General features: G+C 38.0%; 1 protein-coding gene across 2 annotated transcripts in view; it reads left to right on the forward strand.

Moving 5' to 3' along the window:
- Positions 1 to 13,955, forward strand: part of LOC133454926 (E3 ubiquitin-protein ligase NEDD4-like) — an 84,199-nt gene that overhangs the window by 44,670 nt on the left and 25,574 nt on the right. Inside the window, exons 8-16 of one of the 2 annotated variants that reach the window (XM_061733664.1) lie at positions 1,841 to 1,902; positions 3,133 to 3,235; positions 4,756 to 4,910; positions 7,464 to 7,593; positions 7,705 to 7,881; positions 8,006 to 8,077; positions 9,285 to 9,344; positions 12,680 to 12,817; positions 13,657 to 13,833. In XM_061733664.1, coding sequence (XP_061589648.1) covers positions 1,841 to 1,902; positions 3,133 to 3,235; positions 4,756 to 4,910; positions 7,464 to 7,593; positions 7,705 to 7,881; positions 8,006 to 8,077; positions 9,285 to 9,344; positions 12,680 to 12,817; positions 13,657 to 13,833 — 1,074 coding nt within the window. The remainder of the gene's footprint in view (positions 1 to 1,840; positions 1,903 to 3,132; positions 3,236 to 4,755; positions 4,911 to 7,463; positions 7,594 to 7,704; positions 7,882 to 8,005; positions 8,078 to 9,284; positions 9,345 to 12,679; positions 12,818 to 13,656; positions 13,834 to 13,955) is intronic. The other variant, XM_061733665.1, reaches the window with a different exon arrangement.

A 13,955-nucleotide genomic window follows, 5' to 3' on the forward strand; every position in this document is an offset into this window, starting at 1 on the left:
AAGATGTTCAAAAAATGCTTGGACATCCCTCTGCTGTAAAGAAATGCTCATGTTATCATAGCATTTAGCCCCAGATGACTTATTCTTCTTTCTTGGAAAGCACAAACCCCTCATTGCTTCGCTAGATGGATTTGAGACATAATGCATTTTCTAAAACTTGAAAAAATATAATACGTCTTGGAAAAGGGCTGGGGATCGATTCAAATGTCAAGAATCGATTCGATTATGATTCTTAAGATTCAGAATCGATTATCAAGATTTGATTCGATCCGATTCGATCCGATATTGATTTGGGTTACTGTTAATAAAACTGTTTTTTCAGCTGTTGCATGAATTATATGACTGTCTAGTTATGCAACATATTAATACTAGTATTATATTGAGATTCAACAGCAAGTATTGGCAGCTAATGATGCTGTAAGGACCAATCAGCTCCCAGAATGCTGATAGAACTGCTTTCAGAAACATCGTGTGGGTCAGAATTATCAAACAGATCCAGGGCAGCAAACAGAGGACAAAAAGAAATCGCTTTTATTTTTTTCCCATTTATGAGAATTTGGTTTTTAACATTTATGCAAATGTAACCTCAAGACAGTATATAAAGCAAAGAAATATAGACAATTTATGCAATTATAACTGAAAACGTTAATGTTTTCATACCTTTTAAACATATTTAAAGGCAAAAACATGGCACCAGTTATTCTCATGTCGAACAAAATATTCCTTTTTTGGGCATAAACAAAAAAGTACCAAAAGTTGTAATGTAATGATGAAAAAAAAAAAATGTTTTTTTTTTTTTAATCGATCTTTAGACATATGAATCGATTTTTAGGAATTAATATGAGAATCCATTTAAAATCGGAGAATCGATCTTTTCAACAAAGGCCTAGTATACACTAAGATGTTAAAAAAATGCTTGGACATCCCTCTGCTTTAAAGAAATGCTCATGTTATCAATTCGCTAGATGGATTTGAGACATAATGCATTTTCGAAAACTTGAAAAAAATATAATACGTCTTGGAAGGTTCTTTGGATGGTTTCAGTAAGACTGGGGTCCCCTTCCTTGAATACTATGACAATTTACAAGTGATGCTGATTAGAGCAGGGTAGAACCCCCCCCATTTTACCTTTGTCTTTCTATGTTATTGCTTGTTTGCTCCCGTTATATTAGTCTGGACTTATTCCTCTAAAAACCTTTTGAAGGTAAAGTTAAAACACTCTTCACGCTGCATTTCCCAGGGTTAAGAGGGTGGATTGTTCAAATTCTGGACTTTACTGCCGGGTTGAGGGCCTGGGTGGGATGGGGTTGTCATGGGGACAAACAGGGGAACTTTGGTTATTGTAACTACAATATTGTGGCGTCCCCACATATCCAATTTTAATGTTCTGTATATTTTGCATGTGCTTAAGGAAATACTTTTGGGATGGAGTTGATGGGAAATTAATGAAAATTGTAGACATAGAAGTGCAGATTAGGTCCGTTCACACCTTCTCTCCTAATCCGCATGTCTTTGATCATCATGTGTTTCCGTTTAAAGGGTGAACTCTTAATATGGACACTGACAATCTGAATTTGTGGTATCCTGCATAGCAGCGTGTGGTGAGCAGCCAGCGCGGACTGGTTTGGCCCAGTTAGAGTGCAGTATGAGATTGCTGTGAATTACAAAAGACCTTTCTGCTGCTCGGTGTGTAACAGGAGAACCTCAGCGTTGCATAATGATCCTGGGATGGCTTTGCTTGGGTTGAGGGTGAATGTGATATTTAGTCAGTGTTTAACATCTGTATTCGCTTGTGTGCTCAATTGAATTTTGACAACAAATGCCGGGTCTTAATTTGCAGACGGAGGATCCTGCCATGGAGCGTCCGTACACGTTTAAAGATTTCCTGTTGCGTCCCAGAAGGTCAGTTGTAGCAGCACATGTGGCAAAACATTTACAAATAATTAGTGTAAATAGACGCCAGGGCTGGGCGATATGGACCAAAAGTCATATCTCGATATTTTCTAGCTGAATGGCGATACTCGATATATATCTCGATATTTTTTCTGTGCCATAATTGGGGTTTCCCCCAAAGCATTATAGCATAGCATCTCTGTTAGCTCAAAATAAGCTATATCAAAATCATTAAAAAAAATAAATAAATAAATTAAAAATCGATATAAACGATATTGTCTCGTACCATATCGCGTTTGAAAATATATCGATATATATTAAAATCTCGATATATCGCCCAGCCCTAATAGACGCTATGTAGAATGTTGATTATTAATCTTGCAAATGTGGAAGATGGTAACACATTTTTGTTGGCTCATGGTAGGGCTGGGCGATATGGACCAAAAGTCATATCTCAATATTTTCTAGCTGAATGGCGATACTCGATATATATCGATATTTTTTCTGTGCCATAATTGGGGTTTCCCCCAAAGCATTATAGCATAGCATCTCTGTTAGCTTCATTTTTTTCTGAGGCAAACCCTTAAAAAAACAGTCAGTTTTAATACAAAGCCTCGTGCCAAATGTCACACAGGTTCCTTTATTAACAGAGGTCTGCACAATATCAAAATGTATAAAACAAATGAAATAAAAATAAACTGCCTGCATATATAGAATAAAAATGCTTCTTGAATAAAATAAAACAAATATCCCTTTCCTGCATAACAATTAAATTAAAATACACTGTGCAATTATTACAATGTAGACAGTAACAGGCAGACTTTTCCACTGAGGTTGATAGTTGTGCAAATAACAAAACATTTGTGCAAATCTCAAATAAAATATTCAAGTCAATTTGTCACAAAATAAGCTATATCAAAATCATAAAAAAAAAAAAAAAATTAAAATCGATATAAACGATATTGTCTCGTACCATATCGCGTTTGAAAATATATCGATATATATTAAAATCTCGATATATCGCCCAGCCCTAATAGACGCTATGTAGAATGTTGATTATTAATCTTGCAAATGTGGAAGATGGTAACACATTTTTGTTGGCTCATGGTTATCCGCCACAGACCCATATCAGCAGTAGCATGCGTAAGGGCATGTGACTGAAAAAACTATCAGGGACTGATCGGCTGTATGGAAATGTACCTACATTTTAAGCATTTCAATCTGTCGTCATCCTTCCAGCCACAAGTCCAGGGTGAAGGGTTACTTGCGTCTGAAAATGGCCTATCTGCCCAAACAAGGAGGACACGGGGAGGAGGCTGAAGAGACGAGGGAGGAGGCTGAGGTAAAGTCTCAGACGCTATTGTTGTTGAGTTTGTTTAAACTGCTGACTCTGCATTACCTGAGGCATTCTTTTGAATCTATTTTCCTTCATAACTTGAATCCAGACCAGATAGTAGTTTTTATTCTTTCCTTCCACACTATGACAACATCGCTCTAAGCTGAAAGCAAATGTCCCAGTTTGAACCAATAGAAATGTGAGAGCAGTCTTTTCTTGCAGCGAGTGAAGAAAGGACAGCACTGTTTTTTTGTTGTGTTTTTTTTTTCCTGAGAATTCGGGAAGCATCTTGCTGCCAGAATCTGGTAAAAGTCTTCTCCAGGTCTAGGCCTGGAAAAACCATTTACAATGTGGCCTGCTATTTGCAGAAATTAGAGCCTGGGCTCTTCTGGTTTGTGCGTGCGTGCGAGTAGGAGAGTTTAAAACAGAGAAGCCTCTCAGATAAGGTCATATTTAGCAGCAAAAGTACAAAAATCTGAATATCTGTTGTGTTCATTGGCGGTTCTCTCTTGAACTAATGTTCTCATCGCAAAAAATAACAAAAAACAAACAAAAAGAATCACACATATATACGTTTTTATACATATTTCTGTTATGTATGTATTTATGTTTACCATTTTAAAGAAAATGTAACTTTGCCAGTTTCATTATTTTAGATCAGGGTCAAAGATAGGGCTGGGGATCGATTCAAATATCAAGAATCGATTCGATTCCGATGCTTAAGATTCAGAATCGATTATAAAGATTTGATTCGATTCGATTCCGATATTGATTTGGGTTAGTGTTATTAAAACAGTTTTTTGAGTTGTTGCATGAATTATATGACTGTAGTTATGCAAAATATGAATACTAGTATTATATTGAGATTAAACAGCAAGTATTGTCAGTTAATGATGCTGTAAGGACCAATCAGCTCCTAGAATGCTGATAGAACTGCTTTCAGAAACATCATGTGGGTCAGAATTACCAAACAGATCCAGGCAACAAACAGATGGATGAAATCGGTTTTAATTTTTCCCACACTCCGTTTTTATTTGTTCCATTTTCGGTCTATTTTGGTTTTTCATTTTTGAGCATTTGGTTTTTAGTATTTTTTGCAAATGTAACCCCAAGACAGTATATAAAGTAATGAAATATAGACAATTTATGCAATTATAACCTAACACTTTAATGTTTTCATATCTTTAAACATATTTAAAGGCAAAAACATGGCACCAGTTATTCTCCCAAAAAATAACCAAAAGTTGTAATGTAATGATGAAAAAAAAACATGAATAAATAAAAGAAAATAACCCCCCCCCTCCCCAAAAAAAAAAAATCAATCTTTAGACACATGAATCGATTTTTAGGAATTAATATGAGAATCGATTTAGAATTGGGAAATCGATTTTTTCATAACAGGCCTAGTCAAAGATATTCCAGTTTGTAAGATTAAAGTATTATCCGTAGCCAAGGTGTACAGATGAACCTCATCCACAGGTGAGTTAGACGTACTAACTGTGTGAAATGAAATGTTTTGGTTTCAGGGTTGGGATGAGTCCCCGGACTCGGGCTCCCAGGGACCCCAACAGCTGCTGGCCCCTTTGCCCCCAGGCTGGGAAGAAAAAGTGGACAACTTGGGCCGCACCTACTACGTCAACCATAACAACCGCTCTACGCAGTGGACACGGCCCTCCGACACGTACGTCCCTTCTCTTATTCTTTTGGTCTTGAAATAGCTTTCGTTTAGTACAAATGTCAAATCAGAATCTAGAAATTGAAGCTTGATTCATCTATTAACTGGTGGTGTTTGAGTTTAATTGGTGTTGTAGTGAACTTGTGATATGAGGCCTGAGGCAGATATTTAGTCATTGTGCTTTTTTTTAGGGCCGATTTGTTAATGAATGAAAATGAAAGCAATTCTTACTTCTTAAAATGACATAGGTAAGACATAACAGAAGGCGCTTCCTTATTAGCTGTAAATTTTAACATGAAATAATTCAGTAATACGAAGTCATGGAATTCAGTGTGCAATTTAATTAAAGCAACAGCATACCAGTTCTCAGAAATGGTTCATAATGCGTAAACTACCACTCACATTAGCAGCCATTTATAATTTGATCATGTTCAAGCAACATGTGGAGTGGAGCTGTTTTCACCTCGGTAACCAGAGGTGTATAATCCAGGTGCCATAAAGTAAAAACGCTGCCATGTTTCTGGATCAGCCTGTACATTTAGAATAGGTGTTTTCCCTAACGACCAGTACTGGAGTTGAGGGGGGATGAGGGGGGATGGCATCTCCCCCTGAAATAAAAACGCTCAAAATCATCCCCCCTGTAAAACTGCCATCCCCCCTTTCCATCCCTTATGTCATTTCATCAATGAATGTGGTTTTACTGCTATTTCAACATTTAGGGCCATCACCAGAAAAATTACTTATTTGACGATTTTCACCTCTTTCAAGTAAATTTTCACTTGAAATAAGTAGGAAAATCTGCCAGTGGGACAAGATTTATCTTCTCATTACAAGCAAAAAAATATTGTTCCACTGGCAGATTTTTCTACTTATTTCAAGTGAAAATCTACTTAAAACAGGTGAAAATTGTTGTTTTTTCCAGTGATGAGATTTTTTTTACTAAAATGAGACATTTTAACTAGAAATAAGACAAATATTCTTGTTAAGATTTTGAGTTTTTGCAGTGATCCATTTTACTTATCCTGTGAAGGACAGAGTCATATTAATAAGTTCAGAAAACTGTTTTTTATTGTTGTGTTTTGATGTATTTGATGTAAGCCCAGTGGATATTTAAAGCTTACAGAAGGCTGCATTTAACTGCTGCTATGTCATTCCTGCAGTATTTCTGCAGGTGTTTTGGTCAGTGCTATTATTTGTAATATATTATATTATTTGTAATCAGCACAAATTATCTGTCCCCATATGATAAAATCCACCATCCCCCCTTATTTTATTTTACAACTCGAGTACTGCTAAGGACCTACCATCTACCTGCAGAGGAGCTGGTTTAGTGACGCTTGGAACAACTGCTGGACTGGATTTTTACTTTATGGCACCTGGGTTATCCACTTCTGTCGGTAACACGCCGCCAGGTCGTGCATCGTCGTTCAAACACCCTGAATAGTTTGATATGAACTTGATCATGTAGGTGTGGCTAAAAGTGTGTGTGTCTGTTTCTAAACAAGCACCATGCTGCAACACAGACTGCCTTTGTTTTGGATGTGTGACCAAGAGAGAGAGGAAGTATTTCTCTGGCATCAATTGTATGTGCAGTTATATTATATAATTTAAAGTAATAATAGTAAAGCATAGGGCTGGGGATCGATTCAAATGTCAAGAATCGATTCGATTCCGATTCTTAAGATTCAGAATCAATTATCAAGATTTGATCCGATACGATTCGATTCCGATATTGATTTGGGTTAGTGTTATTAAAACTGTTTTGAGTTGTTGCATGAATTATATGACTGTAGTTATGCAACATATTAATACTAGTATTATATTGAGATTAAACAGCAAGTATTGGCAGCTAATGATGCTGTAAGGACCAATCAGCTCCCAGAATGCTGATAGAACTGCTTTCAGAAACATCATGTGAGTCAGAATTACCAAACAGATCCAGGGAGGAAACAGAGACGGATGAAATCGCTTTTATTTTTTCCCACATTCCGTTTTTATTTGTTCCATTTTCGGTCTATTTTGGTTTTTTATTTGGTTTTTATCATTTTTTGCAAATGTAACCCCAAGACAGTATATAAAGTAATGAAATATAGACAATTTATGCAATTATAACCACACACTTTAATGTTTTCATACCTTTAAACATAATTAAAGACAAAAATAGTTATTCTCGTGTCCAACAAAACATTCCTTTTTTGGGGATAAACCAAAAAATAACCAAAAGTTGTAATGTAATGATGAAAAAAAAAAAAAAAACATAAATAAATAAAAGAAAAAAAAGAAGAACCCCCCCCCCCCCCCCCCCCCCAAAAAAAATAAATAAATCGACCTCTAGACATATGAATCGATTTTTAGGAATTAATATGAGAATCGATTTAGAATTGGGAAATCGATTTTTTCAACACAGGCCTAGTAAAGCATAAAACCAGAGCATACATTCTGGAGTCCCCCCACCTATGTGAGGAACATAATGTGGGAAATTCCCATTTTTATTGAAAAATGTGATGCTTGATTTATTATGACAGCTCTTCTAAAATAACTTTTTTTTTGTCTTCGTAGGGATGTGATCTCAGAGATTGACAGCGACAATCAACAACGGCAAATCCACCAGGAAGCACACCGTGTTTTCCACGCCAGACGCCACATCAGCGAGGACCTGGAGCCCATGGCGTTTACAGATCCGGAGGATGTAAGGGAGGAGAACGCCGTGCAGGACACACAGACTAAACTACAGCTGTCTAAAGTGATAAGGACACAAAAACATAGCTGTCTCCTGTTTTTTTTAAAATCTTTTCTGTAGTCCTTGGAGCTCGTCGCACCATATGATGAGACGGAGGGTGTGACGTCGCCTCCTTCCCCCTACGTTTTGTCTCCGCTGGATACACTGACACCTTTCTCTCTGAAGTTATCTGAAGAGGCAAATCAATGGATCGCTCCCGATGCCGACGGTGAAGTCCCAGGGCCCAGCTCTGCTCCGGTGAGACCTGAACACTATAATGTCTTTCAGCCAGAGCCTAAACTATTCCAGACTGAAATCGTGGAAATATTGGCCGGGAATAAACTTTTTTTGTACCCTCTTTGCTTATTTTGAACCGAGCCAGGTCTCAAACAGACTCCGTTCCTCGAGTATGACGGATGGCGTCGGTGACCAAAGCCTAGCTCCTCCTCCTACGGTAAATTTCTCTAAAATATTAAGTTTCTTTCATCATATTCTCTTGTTTTTCCCCCACCAGTTTGTCTTTTTCCTTATGGGTTGGTGTCTCTTTAACTCTTCTCTGTTTACACGTCCGAGTGCTTTGGATGCACCACATGGCGTATGCAATCAACTTTTCAGCCTCTTTCTTTTGCATGTCAAATATAAAATCACCTTTTCTTTCTCCAGCTCTGCCTGTTTCTGAGCTTACAACAATTTTTGGCCGTGTCGGCTGAACACATTTCTTCCTCTGGTCTTAGCTTTTCTTTAGTTTTTTTTTTTTGTTGAAATGATTCGCTTGGCAGTGTGTTTAGCATCTACGTACGGATGTTGGCTTTACACGTGTGATCCTGTAGGTGACCTCGATGGAGGATGAAGATTAAGCGCAGCACCAGATCGGCTCAGACGTTCCCTGTAGACTCCCGAGTCACATCGTCTGTGGAAATTCAACAGAAAAAAATTGTCGCATGATCTGAGTCAGATATTGGTTGCACAGCTGAGTCACAGCACTGAGCCTTGAATGATGGAGTCAAGGAAAAGTACAAGTGCTGAGTCTTTATCAGAAATTATAACTTTCTCAGGACTGGACACCTGGAAAATGTAGACTAAAGGTCAAACATTTCCTTTATATTACATTAAATGTGTGTAAGTCTTAGTTTTTGAAAGTGGGCACCGAATTTCTCTCGATTGTGTAATTAACGAAACTGTATTTGCTGGGGACTAAATGTCCCCTTCAGGGAAAATGATGCGTCCTTTCTCCCTTCTGGAAATGTAAGCCTAATCGCTGCTGGGATTTGCACTGTGGTGATTTTTGGGTTTTTTGTTTTTTTGTCTATTTCTAATCATATTCAAGTCGATTGACTTCTCATCTTGTTGTCACCCATTTATAACGGCGTTTTTCTGCCCTGTACTCATCAGTCGGAGGCCTCTGTCTCTTAAAGTTGACAACCACTGCACTGTGCTACCCTGGCTCGCAATGAAAAGAACCTCCTCTCTTTCTGCCACTACTCACTTCCTTTGAGAATGAATTCCCTGTCTTTGTCCATTCAGTTTTTTTTTTTTTTTTTTTTTTTTCCCTCACTGAACCTCTTCAACTGCCCAATAATTGCCTTTTCACTTCCACTCTGGCTGTGAAAACATAACATACTGTGAACTAAAGACCATGTTCCCCTGTTGTCTACCACCAGCAGAGTTCCCAGACCAGAAGAACAAGAGCTCAAACAGTCTCAGGTGGTGAGGAGCCGATGGTAATATCTCAGTTCATGTTCAGCACAAACCCTGTTAGTCTCCCAGACATCATGTAGGCTGGACTGCATTTGACACATGAATAGTTTACAAACTGTTTTTGTTGGAGCTATCTATTGTTTAGGCTGTAGTCTGTGAGTTAAAGTGACAATAACGTTAAAAATACAGCATCAATTCTTTATTCATTCATATTTTTTTTAAAGATTTTGTGGCTCTAGTGGCCTTTATTCATACTTTAAACAGCGACCGCTGCAGGAGGACTGTATCCTCAGTACATGGGCCGCTTTTTTTAACCGCTGTGTCACCCAGCAGCCCTTACAGCAGGGGTGTCAAACTCATTTTGCCTGGTGGGCCGGATTTGACCAATTTTTTTCTCGCGGGCCGCACGCTCAAAATAACAAAAAAGGTGCAAAATTTTTCTTTTCTAATTCTTTTTTTTTACTATTGTTGTCCAATCTAATCCAATATCAGTTTAGCTAATTTTAAAGGAAATATGCACTTTGTTTACACTCTAATTATGTAAAATATATTTTTTTCAGGGTTTTTTTTTTTTTAATTTCTCGTTTTTTCCAAATTATGTAAGATACTTTTAATATTATTTTACAAAGATAAACAGAAACAAGTATGTTTTTTTAATATTTAGCTTTTTTTATAGGAAATTTAATTAAAAGCAACATCTTTCCTATTACATCCGAGAGTGTTTCTTTGTGATTTAGAGATTTTTCCAGTACAATTAAGTGTATTTATTTTTTTAAATTGGCACGGTTATTTACGCCAGTGTGCCGAAAAAGTCAGCACTTTTTTTTTTAACCTTTTTACTTTGTCACTATCCTCGTATTCAAAACTGAAATTCTCCAAATAAATATCTTCTATCATCTTTTTTAGCAGTGATATTTTTCCTGCGAAAATATATAATAGTAGTCAGTTAATAAAAATAAATGACCGTCTACAAAGAAATAAAATCGGCAAATGCATTCTAGAAAACAAAAAAACTGTCAAAAACCGCTCCATTTGTGGAATAACGATGGATTTGTAGAAGAAATATATTATCGGATATGCTGCGATTCATGGCAATTATTTCCTTCCTTTCCTTCCTTTTTAGTAAATTAACATTTTGTTTTTTTGCGTTGGAAACTTCTCGCGGGCCGTATGAAAATCTCTCTCGGGCCGCACATTTGACACCCCTGCCTTACAGCATCAATTCTTTTTATGAAAATCTTTTTTGGCAGCTGATTTTGTTCTGCAAAGTGATCGGGGCCATTTTAATTAGCATTTCTTTAATTCCCTGGTGACTTGTTGTAGACTAGACAGCAGTTGTCTGTGGCAGAGGTGGGTAGAGTAGCCAAAAATTGTACTCAAGTAAAAGTACTGTTACTTCAGAATAATATGACTCAAGTAGAAGTAAAAAGTAGTCATCCAAATAATTACTTGAGTAAAAGTAAAAAAGTACTTGGTGAAAAAACTACTCAAGTACTGAGTAACTGTTGAGTAACGTCTGATTTATTTTTTTAACACAACCATTCAAACAGACAAAAGTACAAAATAATCATCTTCAGGCAAATTAAATCAATATAATAATAAAATAAATTAAAATTAATAAAAAATAGCTTAAATTAAAATAATCTTAAAGTAAATTCAAGTACTTTAATAAATAGATAAAATAATAACAGAATAAAAAAATAAATTAAGCACAAGTAGCACAAAATTTCAAGCCTTTGTACTTTTCTTTTTTAACCAGGCAGAACTAGAACAAGCCCATGAACTCATATAAACTCTATGGTGTGTGTGTTTGAGCATTTTACCCAAAGAATCACCCAGTGATGAGATTGACGCGTACGTGGATAAAAGGGATAAAAGAAAAGTAACAGCTCAACGTAGCCTAATGTAGCAGAGTAAGAGGAACAGTTTCTTCTTCACAAATCTACTCAAGTAAAAGTAAAAAGTATAGTGATTCAAAACTACTCCTAAAAGTACAAAATTTCCCCAAACTTACTCAAGTAAATGTAATGGAGTAAATGTAACTCGTTACTACCCACCTCTGGTCTGTGGTACCTGTGTGTGTTTGCGCTCTTGTGTAAGCTTGTTTTATTATACAACGTGTGTGTAACATTCAAGTGTTTTTGTGTTTGCAGCTGTACACATCACCGGTTTTTGATGGGATTATTTAGCTTACAGTTGAGCAATGCTTTTGCTTCCAGAGGTTAATAGTTCACCAGTTAAAGGAGTAATGATCTACAACTTGTTTCCATGTGGTATTTATTTATCCTGGTGCTGATGTGTGATTTGTACGTGAGCTTTGACGTCATATGAGCAGTACTGGAGTTGAGGGAGGATGAGGGGGGATGGCATCCCCCCCTGAAATAAAAACGGTCAAAATCATCCCCCCTGTAAAACTGCCATCCCCCCTTTCTATCCCTTATGTCATTTCATCAATGAATTTGGTTTTACTGCTATTTCAACATTTAGAGTCATCACCAGAAAAATAACACCAGAAAAATAACTTATTTGACAATTTTCACCTGTTTCAAGTAAATTTTCACTTGAAATAAGTAGAAAAATCTGCCAGTCGGACAAGATTTATCTTCTTATTACAAGCTAAAAAATCTTGTTCCAAGTGAAAATCTACTTGAAACAGGGGAAAATTGTTGTTTTTTCCAGTGATGAGTCTTTTTTTAAGTGTAATGAGACTTTTTTTACTAAAGTGAGACATTTTAACTAGAAATAAGACAAATATTCTTGTTAAGATTTGGGGTTTTTGCAGTGATCCATTTCACTTATCCTGTGAAGGACAGAATCATATTGATAAGTTCAGAAAACAGTTTTTTATTGTTGTGTTTTGATGTATTTGATGTAAGCCCAGTGGATATTTAAAGCTTACAGAAGGCTGCATTTAACTGCTGCTATGTCATTCCTGCAGTATTTCTGCAGGTGTTTTGGTCACTGCTATTATTTGTAATATATTATATTATTTGTAATCAGCACAAATTATCTGTCCCCATATGATAAAATCCACCATCCCCCCCGGCCTTTTTTTTTTACAACTCGAGTACTGCATATGAGGTCACCTGCATTTCCATAACTTTTAAAATCCTATTTTGTTTTGTTGTCTCTGTTTGCGTTACAATATCAGGCAGCTAAAAGAGGAAGCGGGTTGTCAAAGCTTTTGTTTTTCAGCTGGAAAAGGGAGAAACAACCTCAGTTAAACAGATTCCACTTGTGTCTTTCCATGCAGCACAATTTGATAGTATTTAAACCCCCCTCCTCCCAGAGGTGTGCAAGGATCCTAGCGTTTACTGATTAGCTGTCTTTGCTTTGCTCTCTCTCCACACTTGACCAGTCTCCCTCGGCAGCTGCTTACACCTTGACCACCCCCGGCCTGCCCCCCGGATGGGAGGAGAGGAAGGATGCCAAGGGAAGAACTTATTACGTCAACCATAACAGCCGCACCACTACTTGGACTAGGCCCATTGTGCAGGTACAGCAGGTCCGAGGGCCGGCTGCGTGCATGGGACCGCACATTATCTTGGTTCCTGTCTTGGTGATGGCCTGTGTGTTGGACCTCTTGTCCCTCTATTCCTTCCTGTATTTCTCCCTGTGTATCCATAAAGAATGGCGGAAAGAGACGCAGCTGTAGCGTCTCTTGTTTCTGTCTTTTCCCACGTCCCAGTTTTCTGCTCCGTCCAACCTGATACTTCCTTCCCTTATCTAGAATTTTGCTTTTATATTAGGATGAAGTGCATCTGTGTGTTGGTAACACCAGTTTTAAACCCTGGCATGGATCTGCAACTATCACTCATCCCTTTTCCTTACGTCTGAAAACGAGGCAGCTGAACAAAGCCGCTACGTGAGACGTAGTGATTCTTGTCGTCGAAAATTCACCTCTTCTTCATTTCTCTGATCCTCGCCAGTTGTGTTTTACCTGTTCGTTGCAACGTTGTCTTCTCTTTTTCTGCTTCCCGTCTGTTTGAGTTGTTACTCAGATGCAATATGAGGCTTTGCCTTTGGTAGACGCGGCTGCAATAACACATCATCTATGTGGGTTTAGGTACAAAATCAACAGTAACTCTTAAAAGTGGCTATATGATTGTATTTAAAGAGATGTACATCTTTTTTTTTTTTTTTTCTCCCTTCGTGGGCCAGAATGATCCCTTACTTTTTGAAATTTCAGGAAATCATTTCCTGACAGAAAAGCTGCCATCCAGACCGTCCCAGTGCTGACAAGCATCTTTTTTTTCGACAAAATGGCTCATCATGATGCAACAAATGCTTAATTCCTACCCCGCGTAACTTCAAAAGTGCTGTTTTCACTGACAGCTCACCGAAGACGGACCCAGCACCTCGGCCGCGGCGTCAAGAGGAGCCTCTGCCCTGACACCCGCCTCCACCCCTCCCTCCTCCTCCAATGCCTCCAACAACCACCTCCATGAGCCCCAAGTCCGACGACCTCGTAGCCTCAGCTCCCCCACCGTCACCCTTTCCACCCCCTTGGAGGTGAGAATTGGTCACCTGTACAGTCCTGCTCTGCCTCGCCCGACTCATTTACCCACCGTCACCCCCCCCTGAGCCGGACTACCTGCTCCTGTCCTCTTCCTCCTCCAATCTTCATCCTGCCA

Source organism: Cololabis saira, chromosome 11 (assembly GCF_033807715.1).
Source record: "Cololabis saira isolate AMF1-May2022 chromosome 11, fColSai1.1, whole genome shotgun sequence".
Classification (NCBI taxonomy): Eukaryota; Metazoa; Chordata; class Actinopteri; order Beloniformes; family Belonidae; genus Cololabis; species Cololabis saira.